This window comes from Epinephelus moara, chromosome 24, assembly GCF_006386435.1.
Source record: "Epinephelus moara isolate mb chromosome 24, YSFRI_EMoa_1.0, whole genome shotgun sequence".
Classification (NCBI taxonomy): Eukaryota; Metazoa; Chordata; class Actinopteri; order Perciformes; family Serranidae; genus Epinephelus; species Epinephelus moara.
Window position 1 is genome coordinate 43,392,687 of NC_065529.1, and position 14,659 is coordinate 43,407,345.

The 14,659-nt window shown below is 40.9% G+C and overlaps 1 protein-coding gene across 1 annotated transcript; it reads right to left on the bottom strand.

Annotated features, from left to right (window-relative positions):
• Positions 1 to 85: 85 nt before the first annotated feature.
• On the bottom strand, positions 86 to 12,981 carry LOC126386416 (monoacylglycerol lipase abhd6-B-like). Its single transcript, XM_050038749.1, has 9 exons — positions 12,863 to 12,981; positions 8,577 to 8,692; positions 6,327 to 6,486; positions 5,507 to 5,620; positions 2,719 to 2,851; positions 2,471 to 2,628; positions 2,304 to 2,358; positions 2,033 to 2,133; positions 86 to 809 (listed from the first exon to the last, which is right to left on the bottom strand). Exons 2-9 carry the CDS (start codon positions 8,678 to 8,680, stop codon positions 630 to 632), a joined length of 1,005 nt encoding a protein of 334 aa, XP_049894706.1. The 5' UTR covers positions 8,681 to 8,692; positions 12,863 to 12,981; the 3' UTR covers positions 86 to 629.
• Between the last annotated feature and the right edge of the window lie 1,678 nt (positions 12,982 to 14,659).

The window sequence follows — 14,659 nt, forward strand, 5'->3', positions numbered from 1 at the left end:
CTTTATGAAGCAGTAAAGATGTGTCGCCACCCAGCGGTGTGTTGGTGTATTACAACATGCAAAAAAATAAAACAGAGCAGAGATGTTTCCAATCTCAACAAAACCACTCTTTATTTCTGTATAAGATTTATTTCTGCAGTCCATAAACAGTCTCTGTGTCACAGTTATAGGTGCTCATTCACCTACAGTACATGATTTATTCTTAATTTCATTCTGCATGTGTTTTTATGAGCTTAAATATGCAGTTAATTCACAGCAGGACACTTCACACACAAACGCCTGCATCTTTTTTTTTTCAAAGAGAGAAATGTGCAATAATCCCAACGTGGAATGTTTTCATTCAACATTAACATCAAAAACAGACACCACAGCCTCCTGCAGGGTGCCATGTGTCTAAAAACTTCAGGGACATCTGACTTCCTGTCCCACTTTGTGCTTTGAATCAATTTTCAACGAAGTAAGCTCTGGTAAAAAATAAACTCTATCGACCTATAAAAGATTGTCATCACCACAATCAATGTAATTTCCTTCACTGTTTACATCATCATCATCATCATCATCCTTATATTAATCTTCATGCTCCTTGCCTTCATCATCCCTCATGATGTCAAACAAGTCAAAAGTTTTCTTCATGAGTGTTTCTTAGAGCTATCACCATTGACTGCCTGTGCAGACATGAAGTTTATGATGAGCGAGGCAGCCTTCCTCGGCCGCTCCAACGCCACAGAGTGACCACAGTTTTCCAACACTGCCACCTGACAGTTTGGCAGCGCTGCCTCGACCACTGTTGCCCCCGACACATCCACCACCTGAGAGAGGAAACAGGTTTAATACCAGCTTAATATAACAACATCTGGTAGAGACATTCATGGTACCCAGAGGATAAATCCTGATGAGTTTGGTGATCTCCCGACTTTTCACAGGCATATTTGTGTTTTTATTTCCCATTTAGAGCCCTAGTCAGTTCAAAATCTTAATTTGTCTGATGCTTTATGACCAAACACCTGCAAAACTAATGAAACTCCATCAGCCTCAGCTCAGCTTTGTGTTTAAAAGCCCAAAGGACGACATCCTGAAGATGGATTTAGGGGTTCAGGCACAAATAAAATAATATGAAGCTGCTCTAATGATTAAAATGTGATCAGTATATCAAATATGACTCACTTTTATTGATTAACACTTTTAAACCTGAGCAACTTGGCTTGATTTCTTTCAAAAACATGGAAAGATGGCAGTGAGCAACGAAAGAAGAAATGACCCAAAAAGTTTACAAGAAATTAGTAGAGAGAGAAAATTAAAAACAAGAAGATTAGTTCAAAAAGAGAAAGTTAAAAACAAACAAACGAGGAAATGACCTGGAAAAGTGCTTAAAAATTATAGTAATTCTGTACCATAATTTAAAAAATGTAATAATAATTTTTATAAATGTAAATTTTCGTAAGTTTTTTTCCCCTATTTTAAAAAATAATTCTTAATTTTTTTGCAATTTGTGGGACATTCCTTACCAGGTTTCTTATTGCCCTTTTTCCCCCTGTTATGTGAAAGAAATTACACCAATCTGCTCAGCGTTCAAAGGTTTAAATACTTGCGAAAGGCACCTGAAAGCAGCACAAGAAAAGTGATGTCGCTCGAGGTTTCAAAGGGTTAAACTACCAAAAAATATATAATAAAATAAAATAAAATGTGCTCCATCTTAACCAGCTATAACATTAAAGTACTGCTCCTGATGCATCAATAACAGAGATTCATTAATATAATGATATATGACTGTGAATACTTTGACTTTTGACTCTTCACCTACGTCATATTTTGAATGCTGTTTTGCATAACAACATTTTTTTTAATCTACTTTTACTGCACATGCACTCAGGTGAAATCCATATATGGAACTTGGCGGTCACATGTTGAGTGTTACCTGGAAAACAATACTCAATATACACAATAAATCTCTTAACAGGAAAATCTATTCATCTATTTCCTTGAAAGGACTTTTTAAAATGACCACTGCTGTATCGCTGTGATTCAGTCATACCTGGTCCTCCTTCCCCCAGATGACTTGGACGGGTGATTTGATCAGATGCAAGTTTTCCTGCAGCGAGTAACGAGACTTTTCCCCGATAATCTCCATGAACACTGAGCAACAACAACAATAAATTTAAGGAGCATATTGCAAACACATACAGCAATTGTGATATTTAAATAATGGACACGTCTTAAATTTAAAAAGGGGAAATGGATGAGGAGAGAAGAAGGAGGTCATAGAGGAGGAGAGCGTGCTGGTAATGTGATATGAACAGACTGACGTTCTTTATAGAAACCATTATTGGGGATCCTGTTGGCAAGAAGACCTCGCAGGACCTGACAACACACACACATTAGAATTACTAACAGTAGCTAGACTGATATATTGAAAGTGTTGTTGTATGACGAGTCTAAATTTGGATTAAACACCAGGTAGCATGGCATGTACCTGTCGGGGGAGGTTGAGGGGGGTGTAGCAGCAGAGTCTCAACATGTCCTCCAGCTCCTGAGGAGTTGAGGGGATCAGAGGGATCGAGTCGTCCTGCTGAGTCTTCTCAATCTCCCTCATGCGACTGATGAACTCAGAGTCTGTGGGATAAACCAGACCTGGAGGACAGAGAGGAAGAGGAGAATATCTGTCAGTCTGCTTCATCAAACAGTTTCAGGTTTGAATCCTTGAGTGTCTGCTGAGTTTACCTGCCGGACAGACCAAGGTGACGCTGGACAGATATGTCGGGTAACCGGCGGCGTACACTCCAGCGACATTCCCACCCATTGATGTCCCGACCAGGTGGAAGGGTCTTTTGTCCAGACCGATGCTCTGCACAAACTGCACAGAGAGAGCGAGGTGTTATCTGTCTGCTCAGTGCTTCTGTGCAGCGTCTCCGGCTGTAGCATCATTAGCCAGATACTGTGGTGAGCACTGGGCTGGTCATGGTCTCTGTTGGCCCTTTTACATACATCATTCCATACTTGGTTTGACTCAGTTTGACTGGGCTGCTTTGAAGATGTGTTTGTAACTGATGACGCACTTCACTTGAGTCACTTATATTTAAAAGCAGCTCCCTCTTACGTGTCATTTAAAACCGCTCTGTGCGACGCTTGTTTGTAGCAGGCTACATATCATCATGAATTTTCAGGGTGAAAGAAAGACATTCATTCATTATTTACCGTAACCGCTTATCTTGTTAGGAGTCGCTGATGTGCTGGAGCCTATCCCAGCTGACATTGGGCGAGAAGCGGGGTACACCCTGGACAGGTCACCAGACTATCACAGGGCTGACGGAGACAAACAAACATTCATGCTCACAGTCACACCTACAGATAATTTAGAGTCACCAATTAACCTGCATGTCTTTGGACTGTGGGAGGAAGCTGGAGTACCTGGAGAAAACCCACACTGACACAGGGAGAACATGCAAATTCAGGACTAACAGAGGGATGGGTCCTTGGGGTTCAAACCAGGAACCCTCTTGCTTTGAGGCAACAATTCTAACCACTGCATCACCATGCCAAAAATAGAGACATGATGTCAAAATTGAGCAGGAGACGCTATTTAACCACGACAGTGAACCATTCCTGAATGATGGCAAAGTCCATTTGATGTCACTGTAACTGCTCGACCCCGCTCCAGAGATTATTCATCTTGAGCACAACTCAGCACAATGCAACACATTCAAACTGGTCAAGGAAACACAGATCAGCTCGGCATGGTTTAACTCACTGTGGACAAATGTACCAAATGAAAAGCCTTGTGCCGTTCCAAATCTGGCAACCTAACTGTGATTAGAGGAGTTCAGGGAGCTGCACACACTGCGCCAGGACAAGAACCAGCTCCAGCATTTAGCTGCCCCTGAAACTACAAACTGTTGTTTTCTATATTTCTGTTTGTGCTCAAATTCAACAAAGAAAATTTATGTTAGTTGTTGCTGTTTCCCCTGCTTCCAGTCTGTATGCTAAGCTAACCCTGTCCTGACTCCAGCTACATACTAAACACACTAACTGTAGACTGATATCCATCTTAACGTCTCATTCTTTAGAGAAAAAAAGAGTGTTTCCCCAAACTATTCCTTTAAGTAAATAGTGACAGAGGAACAGTTGCTCTCAAGGATTAGTCAGTTTGCAGGATGAGGGTAAAGGTAAACCATGACCTGGAGTGGTCAGGTGTTTCATTGAAACAGGAAACACATTGTTGAATTCAATGCACGGAGTACATTTTACTTGGGTCAGAAGTGACCAAGACAAATCAAATATTCCCAGACAGCTCAATGTTGAACTTGTTGAATCCTTAATGCTGTGTTCCCACCAAACGCGAATTCGCAAATTCGTGCGTCAAGATTACATACAAAGTCAATGCAAAGACGCGATTAGACGCGAAATCGCGCCAGGCGGCGCAATGGACGCGTCTAGCACGACGCGATGGACGCGATAGAGGCGTCTAGCGCGGTGCGATAGACGCGAAATTCGCGTCCAACGCCTCATCGCTCGAGTTGAAAATGTTGAACTTTTGAGGCGAATTCGCGTGACGCTGTGCCGTGAAAGCCAATCAGCGTTGAGATTCTCCCGACGTCACTGGCATGTGTCAACAATGTCCAGTTGTTGACACAGCAATAAACTGCTACTCACTGGAGACAGATGGACAGACGCTCCGCAGCTGAAATGGAGCGCCTGTAGTTGGTGTCCTGCCGGGAGATCCTGGCGCCAACCCTCGCCAACAGGTCCTCAAACTGGGCCCCAGTCAGCCTGAAGTACCGCTGAAAGCGGCTATCATCCAGACGGAGTTCCTGGAGGAGGTGGTGAAACTTGCCGAGCTGGATGCACTTCTGCAGGATAGGGTGAACCCAAAAACGACGGCGTTTGGCCCTCCGACGCATCTGGGACTTCCAGAGCAGTTACAAAGCAGCGATGGTGGTTATCTCAGCCGTGGTTGTCAGTGGCTACCCGGAGCTATATGATACTACGTGTCTACTCTACAGAGACCGCAACAAAAAGGAGCAGGCTTGGGTGGAAGACGCCGAGGAGACTTGGTAAGTTCTGTAAATATGTGTCTTTAATTAGTTTGCAGAATGGTTGTACTATGAACGTTAGCACTAGCTTAGCTCCAGTTAGCACAGCCGGCTTCCCCGCTACTCGCGCGAATGACGCGATAACGCGAATTAACAAAATGTTCAGGCGTCCAAACTCACGCGTTACGGGCGGCGCGTTACGGGCGGCGCGTTACGAGCGGCGCGTTACGAGCAATTAAATCGCGTTCATCGCGTTTGGTGGGAACACAGCATAACAGTTGCCAATGATCTGTATGACAGGTGGTGCCAAAGACAGACTCCATGATGAGGAGTGAAACTTTAAAGATTTAAAACTAGAACAGAAATAGCAAAAAGCTTTCTGACATGCTCGTTTTTCATCGGGGACTTTGGTCCTGGCGTTATAAATAAGGAGAGGTTTCAGCACACACACATATACACACACACACATCTGTACAGACCTGGTGGATTCGGGTGACCTGGCCCTGAATGCTGTAGTCATCTGCACAGGTGCGACTCGTCCCCCCGTGTCCCGGCATGTCCACACACACCACATGCAGGCTTTTGGGGAGATACTGGAGGAGAAAACAAACAGCCCCAAGACTCATTGAAACGAAATGTGCTCCGTACTACTCCCTAACTCTGGGAAGGTTTTAAGAAGGAAAAGTGACAAAATGAAATACATATTTAAAGCAGATAGTTTGCAGAGCTCACAAAAGCTTGGGAACATCTCCGAAAACAAATCCAAAAAACATTTGCATTCATTAAAACATATTTATTCAAAGCTGAAACCTTAACCACTCATTTGCTGCTGATAAGAATATTATAACATAATTTACGCCAAAGAAATATGGCAGAGAGGGAAAAATGTGCCAACCAACCCCGGTCTCCCCTATTAAGACGATTAATAGTACATGATGCATAGAATTAGTAGAATGGATTTGATATGAAGACACTGACACCTTAACATCCTTTCCTATGTGTTTCACTCATCCCTCCTCGGTTTCTTCCATCCATCTTGCCTTTGATCATTTCCACCATCTTTAATACTCTCCTTTAATCATATTTAGTCTCTCTATACCTTCTGTACTTTCCTCCTCCACTTGTTCCTTTCCTCCTTCCTACCTCTCTTCTATTTCTATGTCATTCTCTGAATTTAATTTCCATCTTCTGTCTTTCCACTGTCCATCCAACTACCTCTTCACTATGTTTGAGAAAGACACTAATCATGCATACACGTGTATGTGAGAAAAACTGTCTGTCCCTGTATGCATGCGTTACCTTGATGACAGGCAGCCACATGTCCTTGGTGGCGGAGAAGCCGTGCAGCAGCAGCAGTGATGGCGTGGTGCCATTTGGCGTCCCGCGGCTACAATAACAGAAGCGGTAACTTCCACTCTGGGAGTAGCGGACCACCAGGCCCAGACTGCGCCGCCAGTACCTGAGGAGGATCACAGCGAGATCACCGGGAGTTATTATGTGCACGTGACATCTGGATAATGTGTTCAAGAATTATGATTCATGCCAACATCACAGAAGGATGGGTGCAGTGATTATCACACTCCACAGCACATGAAGCAGGATTTAAAGTAGTGTATTATAAGGTTACAGAGTCAAAGATGTAGCTTCTGTCAACCCCTTGTACACAGTGCAAATCCATCCTGAGTATTTAACAGACACATAGTGGTGACTTAAATGTTTACAGAGCTGTAACAGTTTGTGCAAAATAAACAATAGCTGTATCTAAACATAACTGCTTCACATAAGACTCTACACTGCAGCTGTTTTTTATGAGACAACACATTTATAATTTCATATGTGACTCTTAAAATGTAAAGATTGTCCTGAGGGTGGTGCTACAGGAAAGGTCAAGGGGGTCATTAAAATTGAAATTGTTGATCCTGTGGAGAGCAGGAATGTGAAAAACTTTTGCTCAGTGCTGCTCCTGGGGCTAAAATGTAACTCATTTCTCTGAGAACACAGTCGACACACTTTCAAAATACCTGATTAACCTCTCAGAAAAACTTGTGAGAGTCCATGTGCCTTTTTCATACTGGTAAATGTTCAACATTTGCTTCTTGTGAATATTTTCAGTTCTGTCTTTAGCGTTTCTTGTAAATTTTTATTTTTCCTAATTCAGTTTCAATCTTCTTTCATGTGATGCTTCTGACTGACATTTTATGGACGTCACTGAGCTGCTGACAAAACCACCATTACATCACACTGACTCAGCACTGTGCCAGAGTCTTAGAGAGTGAAATAGCAAGAATAATCTGCCAAGTGGTCAACATGTAGTTCTTTTTTACAGCTTAGACAAAGTCCAGAAGGTCAGGTCACACACACAGTCCTGCTCCTTCACAATAAAACTGTATTTTAAAACTGTAAATTACAGCACAGCAACATGCTGTAACACACAGCTGAACACAAACATGATAGTCTGTCACAAAAATATTATCATCTAAAACTTTAAAATAAGGCAGCACGGCGATGCAGTGGTTAGCATTGTCGCCTCACAGCAAGAGGGTTCCTGGTTCGACCCCGGGATGGGGGAGCCCTCTGTGCAGAGTTTGCATGTTCTCCCTGTGTCAGCGTGGGTTTTCTCCAGGTGCTCCAGTTTTCTCCCACAGTCCAAAGACATGCAGGTTAATTGGTGACTCTAAATTGTCCGTAGGTGTGAATGTGAGGTTGAATTATTGCCTGTCTCTATGTGTCACTCCTGTGATAGTCTGTTGACCTGTACAGTATGTACCCTGCCTCTGGCCTAATGTCAGCTGGGATGGACACAGTGGACACTGCAAAGTAAACTTTAATGTTTATTATTTAAACTTTGACCCACTAGACTAAAAAACACACATTACTCGATGATGACTAATGTTTTTTTTAATCTAAATATCCACGTTCATTTTCCCTGGACAGAGCCATGATCTGTTTGGATACCAATGACAAGGAAAACAAACGGGCATATTTAGATTTTAAAAAATGTCTTTTTTAATCCAGTGAAAGGATTTTTCAGTTAAAGTTAAAGGCTCTCGGGAAGTGACGCAGTAACTCAGTGCGTCCAAAAAAGTACATCCTACTGTTTTACACAAAGGTATGTCGAGCGATGGTACACGTTTTGGTAATGTAGTGCTTAGTGTGTGATTTTGGATGCAGCGATACAGATTTGAGTTAAATATGTTCACCACAGCAGGACATTTTGTTTGGAGCACAACTTGAGGTCCAGACAGATCATTTAAAAAACCCTACAGGACACCTGACACTGTGCTGCTGATGAAGGAGGTGTAATGTCTAGTTTGTCCTAAGGGTGGCACCAGGGCAGGGGTAGGCACCGTGCGGCTCTTTAGCCCCTCTCCGGTGTCTCCGTGTAGCTTTGACAAAAAAGTCAAATGGAAATGAATAATGGTTGGTTTTTTTAAAACATATTAATTAATCTTTTCAAGAACACAAATAAACACAACTGATATTACCAGAATGTTTTAAATACCAGTCCCCAGTCTAACCAGTCTTTTGTTACAGTATGAGCGTATTTACCAGTTGTAGACGTTGACGAGCACTCCAGGCCAGAACAGGAAGGAGGTGATGAAGGCGAGGACAGGGAGAACCAGAATACCTCCTGATAGCATAATCAGCTCCATTGCTGCGAATGCCTTTCAAAATAAAACACACAGACTCTCTGTTACTCTGAAGTGCAGATGCTAAAGCAGTGACCCATCAGCCCTGCTGCGCCTGACTTCACACCAGTGCACTCAGTACAGAAGTGGTGCTGTGATCTGATTTTAGCCTAGCTTAGCACAAAGCCTGAAGGCAGAGTGAAACTCACCCAGCAGGTTAATCTGGCCCAAATTTTCCAAAATGTCTGACTTCAGAATTGATTTTAATCCTGCTCATCAATTTTTGGGCATTTATGTGTCCTTATAAATAAGTAATACAAGCTAACAGTCCATTAGCAAAAAAAAAAAAAAAAAAAAAACAGCTTCTCACAGTTTTATTGACAAAAACAGATCACCTTATGTCACGATGCATTAAAGTAGCGTTCCACCAAGTTTACACAAAAACATAATTGGTGTTCAGCCCCTGTATGATGTCCTCTGTGACTCTGGAGGAGCTTTGTCAAGTCTAAACAACAACCCAAACATTCTCAGTGTGTGCTTGAGACTTTTATGTCTTTAACACAAGCATGTCCAAAGTCCAGCTCAGCGGCCAGTTGTGGCCCACGAACCGATTTCAAACAGCCCTTGGCTTGTCTTTCAAAATATACGACATGTGGCTCGCTACACAATATCGGTTAATCAAGCAAGATCACTTTGCATTTGCTCCTTTAACCTCACAATGGCAGGACTACTATTCAGTTGGTAGGCAGGCACCAAGTAGGAACTACACAGGCATAACTAATGTGTTTTCATGTACAGACGGTAAACAAGCTTTCCTAACAGCAGTTATTTCCTGCTAGGTGTCAGACACGACCAAAGCTAAGAAGCATTAAGTCAACAGTGAGGACAAATGCTTGAAGGAGCAGTGGAAAGCTGTCTCATTTGTATGTGATTATTTTTATAATAACACATATGATGTGAGAAGCAAATTCACATTACCTAATGTGGCCCCCAATCAAAAAAGTTTGGACACCCCTGCTTAAACAGGAAGCCTGCGTTAAATGCTGGAAGTATGGAGAGTTGAACAGGTAGTGAGGGTCTGTAAAGTTGCATTATGGGAAATACAGGCTCCAGTGTTTTTCGGAGTTTGACCCATACTAGGAGAGTAAAAGTCAGGATATCTCAGCTTGCGATGATTTATCTGCCACATTATGGAAGTGTAATATTAAATCACTGGACCAGCCCTTTAACCCTTTGAAACCTGGAGCGACATCACTTTTCTTTTGCTGCTTTCAGACGCCTTTCGCAAGTATTTAACCCTTTGAACCCTGAGCAAACTGGTGTGATGTCTTTCAAAAACATGGGGAAAAAGGCAATGAGCAACTTGGAAAGAAATGTCCCACAAATTATAAAACAATTATAAGATTTAGAAAATTATTTAAAATTATGTTACAGAATTAATATAATTTTTTTTAGCATTCTTCCAGGATATTCTCTTGTTTGTTTGCTTTTTCTACATTTTGTATTTATTTTACAAATTTTTCTCTTTTTACTAGTTTCTTTCAAAAAAATTTTTGGGGGGGCTTCTTCCCATGTTTTTAAAAGACAATTTGCTCAGGTTTTAAGGGGTTAAGCAGACTAACTTTTAGCTACAGTCCACATGATCACAATATTAACTATTTCACAATAATGTTAATAGTCTTTAAACAATGTACAGCTTGTTTTTAGAAAAAATGCATAACTAATAGAGTTAAATTTTTGTCAAATGATGACTTGCTTTAAACATGTAATATGCGCACTATCCTCATAAATATATATGAATTCATTAACAGTGGGGTTGAAAACTCTGAGACCACATTTAAAGTCTCATATTTTCATGTAAACCTGAAAATAATAATAACATTTGATGATTTAGAAACATTTAACACCACAAGAAGTTATGACATGTAAAATGAAGAAGAAATAGTTAACATCCTGCTCTATTTCTAGGTAAGTAATCAAATCTAAGCAAATATGTGACATTGGTCAACTTCACTCCTTTGTGCAATAGGTCAGATTTCCTTGAGCTGTCTCCCTTCAACTGAAACACGTGCTCAGATGACACACAGGTGGACTTTATCTACTCACCCGAGGCTCATTCAAGTTACCTAACTTGCAGCCAGTGTTCACTTGTTATACGTAAATATGGCTGTGCCTCACGTTTCCAGCTGATCATTGACGAAGTAGCATTGTGATAGTGAGAAACATGGCATCAGGACTAAAAGAAAGTGTCAGAAGTCAAACTGTTATTCTAAACAAATATATATTTACTCAGCCTCAAATCATGGCTACACTGAAGGTTTCTAAGGAGAAAGTGCATTGAACTCTAAAATGCTTTGCAACCCTGGATCAGCAGTTTGATCCCCAGCTACTCAAGTCCACGTCAACTGGACCCCAAATTGCTCCTGATGGCTGTGACGTCACTGTGTGTGTGTGTGAACATGTAACTGACTTGCAGGTAGCCCCCCTGTATGACAGCCTTTGGCGCCAGCACATAAATGAGCATAAACGAGAGAATGTGGTATGTAGAGTTAAAGCACTTTGATGGGTCGTAAGACTTGAAAGGCTCTATACAAGTGCAAGTCCATTCACCTTTAAGACCAAAGAAGATGGAGAAGTCCTGACTGTCATGGACTTTCCTCCTGACCGCAGCTCCATTGAACATTAAAGGGAGCACTTGAAGACTGAGAAAACCTTCCACTTTGTAACCTCACAAGGAGCTCTTTGTCAAATCATGCCGGGATAACTCGGGTCACCAGGTTTTGCACACACTTGTGGAGTCCATGCCAGCTCGAGTGCACGCTGCTATTAAAGCAAAATGGGGACAAACCAGATACTAAGATTTTTATGTACATCTCTAAAAGAAGTTTTTACTTGAACTGTTAAGCCTATATTATAATTTGTGATGAATGAAGCAGCATTACATTTGAAACAAATGCAAAAGTATCCTGGCTAGTGGTCTCATGTATTGTAAAACTTCAATTAAACGCCCAGCCCAGTTTACTGGACCAGTGTGACTACACATTTTGACAAATAAACGCCTGTCTCAATTAGACGCCTGGTCTGGTTGCCAAGCAGTTCATTTCTTTTTTATAGAAGTTCTTGGAAGTATAAAAGCAGGGTGTTGGCTGCCTCAAATTATGTGTCCATTCCTTTATTACCCTGCAAGTTATTCATATTCCTTTAGACCATAACAGTCCTCAGATCAAAAGAATTAAAAGGGATTTTCATAAAAATTACCCAAAGTTGTGAGAATTGTTTTAACAGGATAAAGTGTTGTGTCAGTATGCCAGGTGCTGTAATCCCTGAGTGCCGTAACGCTCTCTGATGCTCTGTCTGTGGCAGCTAGATCAAATGAAGGATTTATAATTACTACGTTATCTGAAGCCTAAATTTTTTTTACAACTAATGTTCATAGAGGTTCGAATAAATAAATTGTATTTCTTGGTCTGTGCTGGTGAACGAAATTAAAGGCCTGTCCCAAATATAGGCCTGTTGAGTTCAGTGATGTAAGCAAATAATAGGCTATTAATTTTCAGTTTTACGGTATTTTTGAAATTGATCTATTTTTAACTTTTGGTATCACAGATATCATTTAGTTATTTGTTGTCTGTAAAAAACTGTAATGGAGTTCAGTGTGTCTGTGTGTATGATTAATTATGTATATGAATAAGTAGACTAGGTTACATATAAGGGTGGGAATGATGAAGATCATGTGACGCAGCTGAAAGCACCTAAAAGTAAGTAGATACTGATTTGTAATTGTTTTACCAGAATAACAAAGTTGCATAAAATGACAAATATCTGTTCATGCTGGATCACAGTGAGCCGTCTGGACCAACCGGGAGGTGTTTAAAGGACTGTAAAGAAGCGGAAAACGGAACTTCCTTAAACCGGATCACCGCTTGTTTCCTGTTAGTTTAGAATAAATATTACATTTTATACTGAATGTTTAGAGGTAGAGATTAGCGTTGTGCACCGGCAGAGAAACACATTACATTTCACAGACACATGTGTCCTGGTTATGACTGTATAAGGCGAAAACATCACATCTCAAACATGAGCACAACAAGGACACAGTGGGTTACATAAACACACTGACTGGATCATACAGTCAGATGATGAAGTGAAGACATGTTAATGTCCATTAAAGCGTGTTTATTATCACGTGTACAGAAATAAACGTACCTGTCCGGGTCCTCTTCGATCTGTCACCGCAAGGTGTCCACCATTCAATCCACTCCTCCTCCTTCTTCTCCTCTTCCTCCTCCTCTTTCACCCAAATTACACAACAGCCTTTCATCTGCACTTAAAGGGGAAGTACAATGGCAGGACCGCGTTCAGGTACTGTCGGAAATATCAAACACATACAGTACAGACCTTTTCATTGCAATTCTGTTGCTAGGGCAACAGATTTGGTCCTAGTTAGCACATGGGAGAAGTTTTCCCCTGTAGGCTTTCTCCATGAAACCCTTTTCTGGCAGAAATCTATTTATTTTTATCCCCAAACAGGAGTTTTGTCCACATTTTAACCAAATGATCTCTTTCTGATAGAAAGCTCTGGAGAAGATTTCTCCCAACTACCTGTTTGCATCCCTTGACAACTGCTTTCACAAACCTGTCTACAAGAAATAATAAGGGACCCATTTAGGGGACTGTTCATTACTTATGAGTTATAGTTTTTAAATTTTGGCCTAGGAGAGAGATTTCTAGTTAAAATGGACTTATTTTGCATTTGTTTTAAATACCCTGTGAACCTGAACCCCAAAACTCACAAGTAGGTTTGAAAAGCATGTTTTCTTTAATGAAATGTGTGTGATGTGTAGGCTTACTTCATTTTGTTGGTTTTCTGTGTGGCTGTCATGCACCCATATTCCACTGAAGTGCACACACAGCTTGTGTGATGATGTCATTTTTAAGGAGGATTTGCATTTTGTTGAATAAATTAGCTGTTTGTCTTGGTGATAAATCTCACTCCCATGCTGTTTGCTCATTTGCTCCATACCATTTGGTGTGAATATAGAAAAATATGGTTGTAAATGGTGGAGGGAGGGTCATGAACTTTCCCCCAGTCACTCAGGGAGGCTTAAGGGGAAAATATTTTATAGCTCCAGGGAGGGTCATGATAAAAAGTTAAAAAGGAAGTCAAACCCCAGCCAGTCCCTCCTCTGATAAGTAAAGTACAGTCCCTTAGAAAGGTGTGTGCAAAAGTACAACAAGTGTGTAGCGCCTCCACATGAGGGCGTCACCACCTCAGGTCTGTGTTGTATCCACACAGCTTCACATTTACACTTCACTGTTGATGCTGCAGCAGTTCAGGCAGCCACATCCAGCAGTGGAATGTACCTGAGTACATTTACTCAAGTTCTGTACTTAAGTACAGTTTGGAGGTACTTTTATTTTACGTCAGTTTCTCTAACTTATGCTAATTTACACTTCTACTCCATTACATTTCAGTAGAAAATATTGTAGTTTTTACTGAGCTATATTTACTAGGGCCCTAAAACAAAACTAAATTCAGCAATAAACCTAATAAATCATGATGCACTATTATAGATTACACTACCCAGCAGTGTATAAAGTAATTAAAATGAGCTCCATCTTTACCAGCTGCAACATTAAAGGGATGTACACATTAATGCATCAAAAATTATAATCCAGAAATGGGCTATTTAGCATAATGAGTACTTTTACTTTTGGTACAAAATATGTTTTGATGCTAATACTTTTTACTTTTACTTAAGTTAAATTTTGAGTTAAGGACTTTTACTTGTAGCAGAGTATTTCAACAATGTGGTATCGCTACTTCTATTTCAGTAGCACATCTGAATACTTCTTTCACCACTGGCAACATATGTATATCTTACAGATATGTAACTACAAATACATAAACAACTTAAACAATATCAGAGAGTGGAGATGAGACGAGACGAGACGAGATAAGATAGATAAGATAAGATAAGATAAACCTTTGTTGATGCTCAG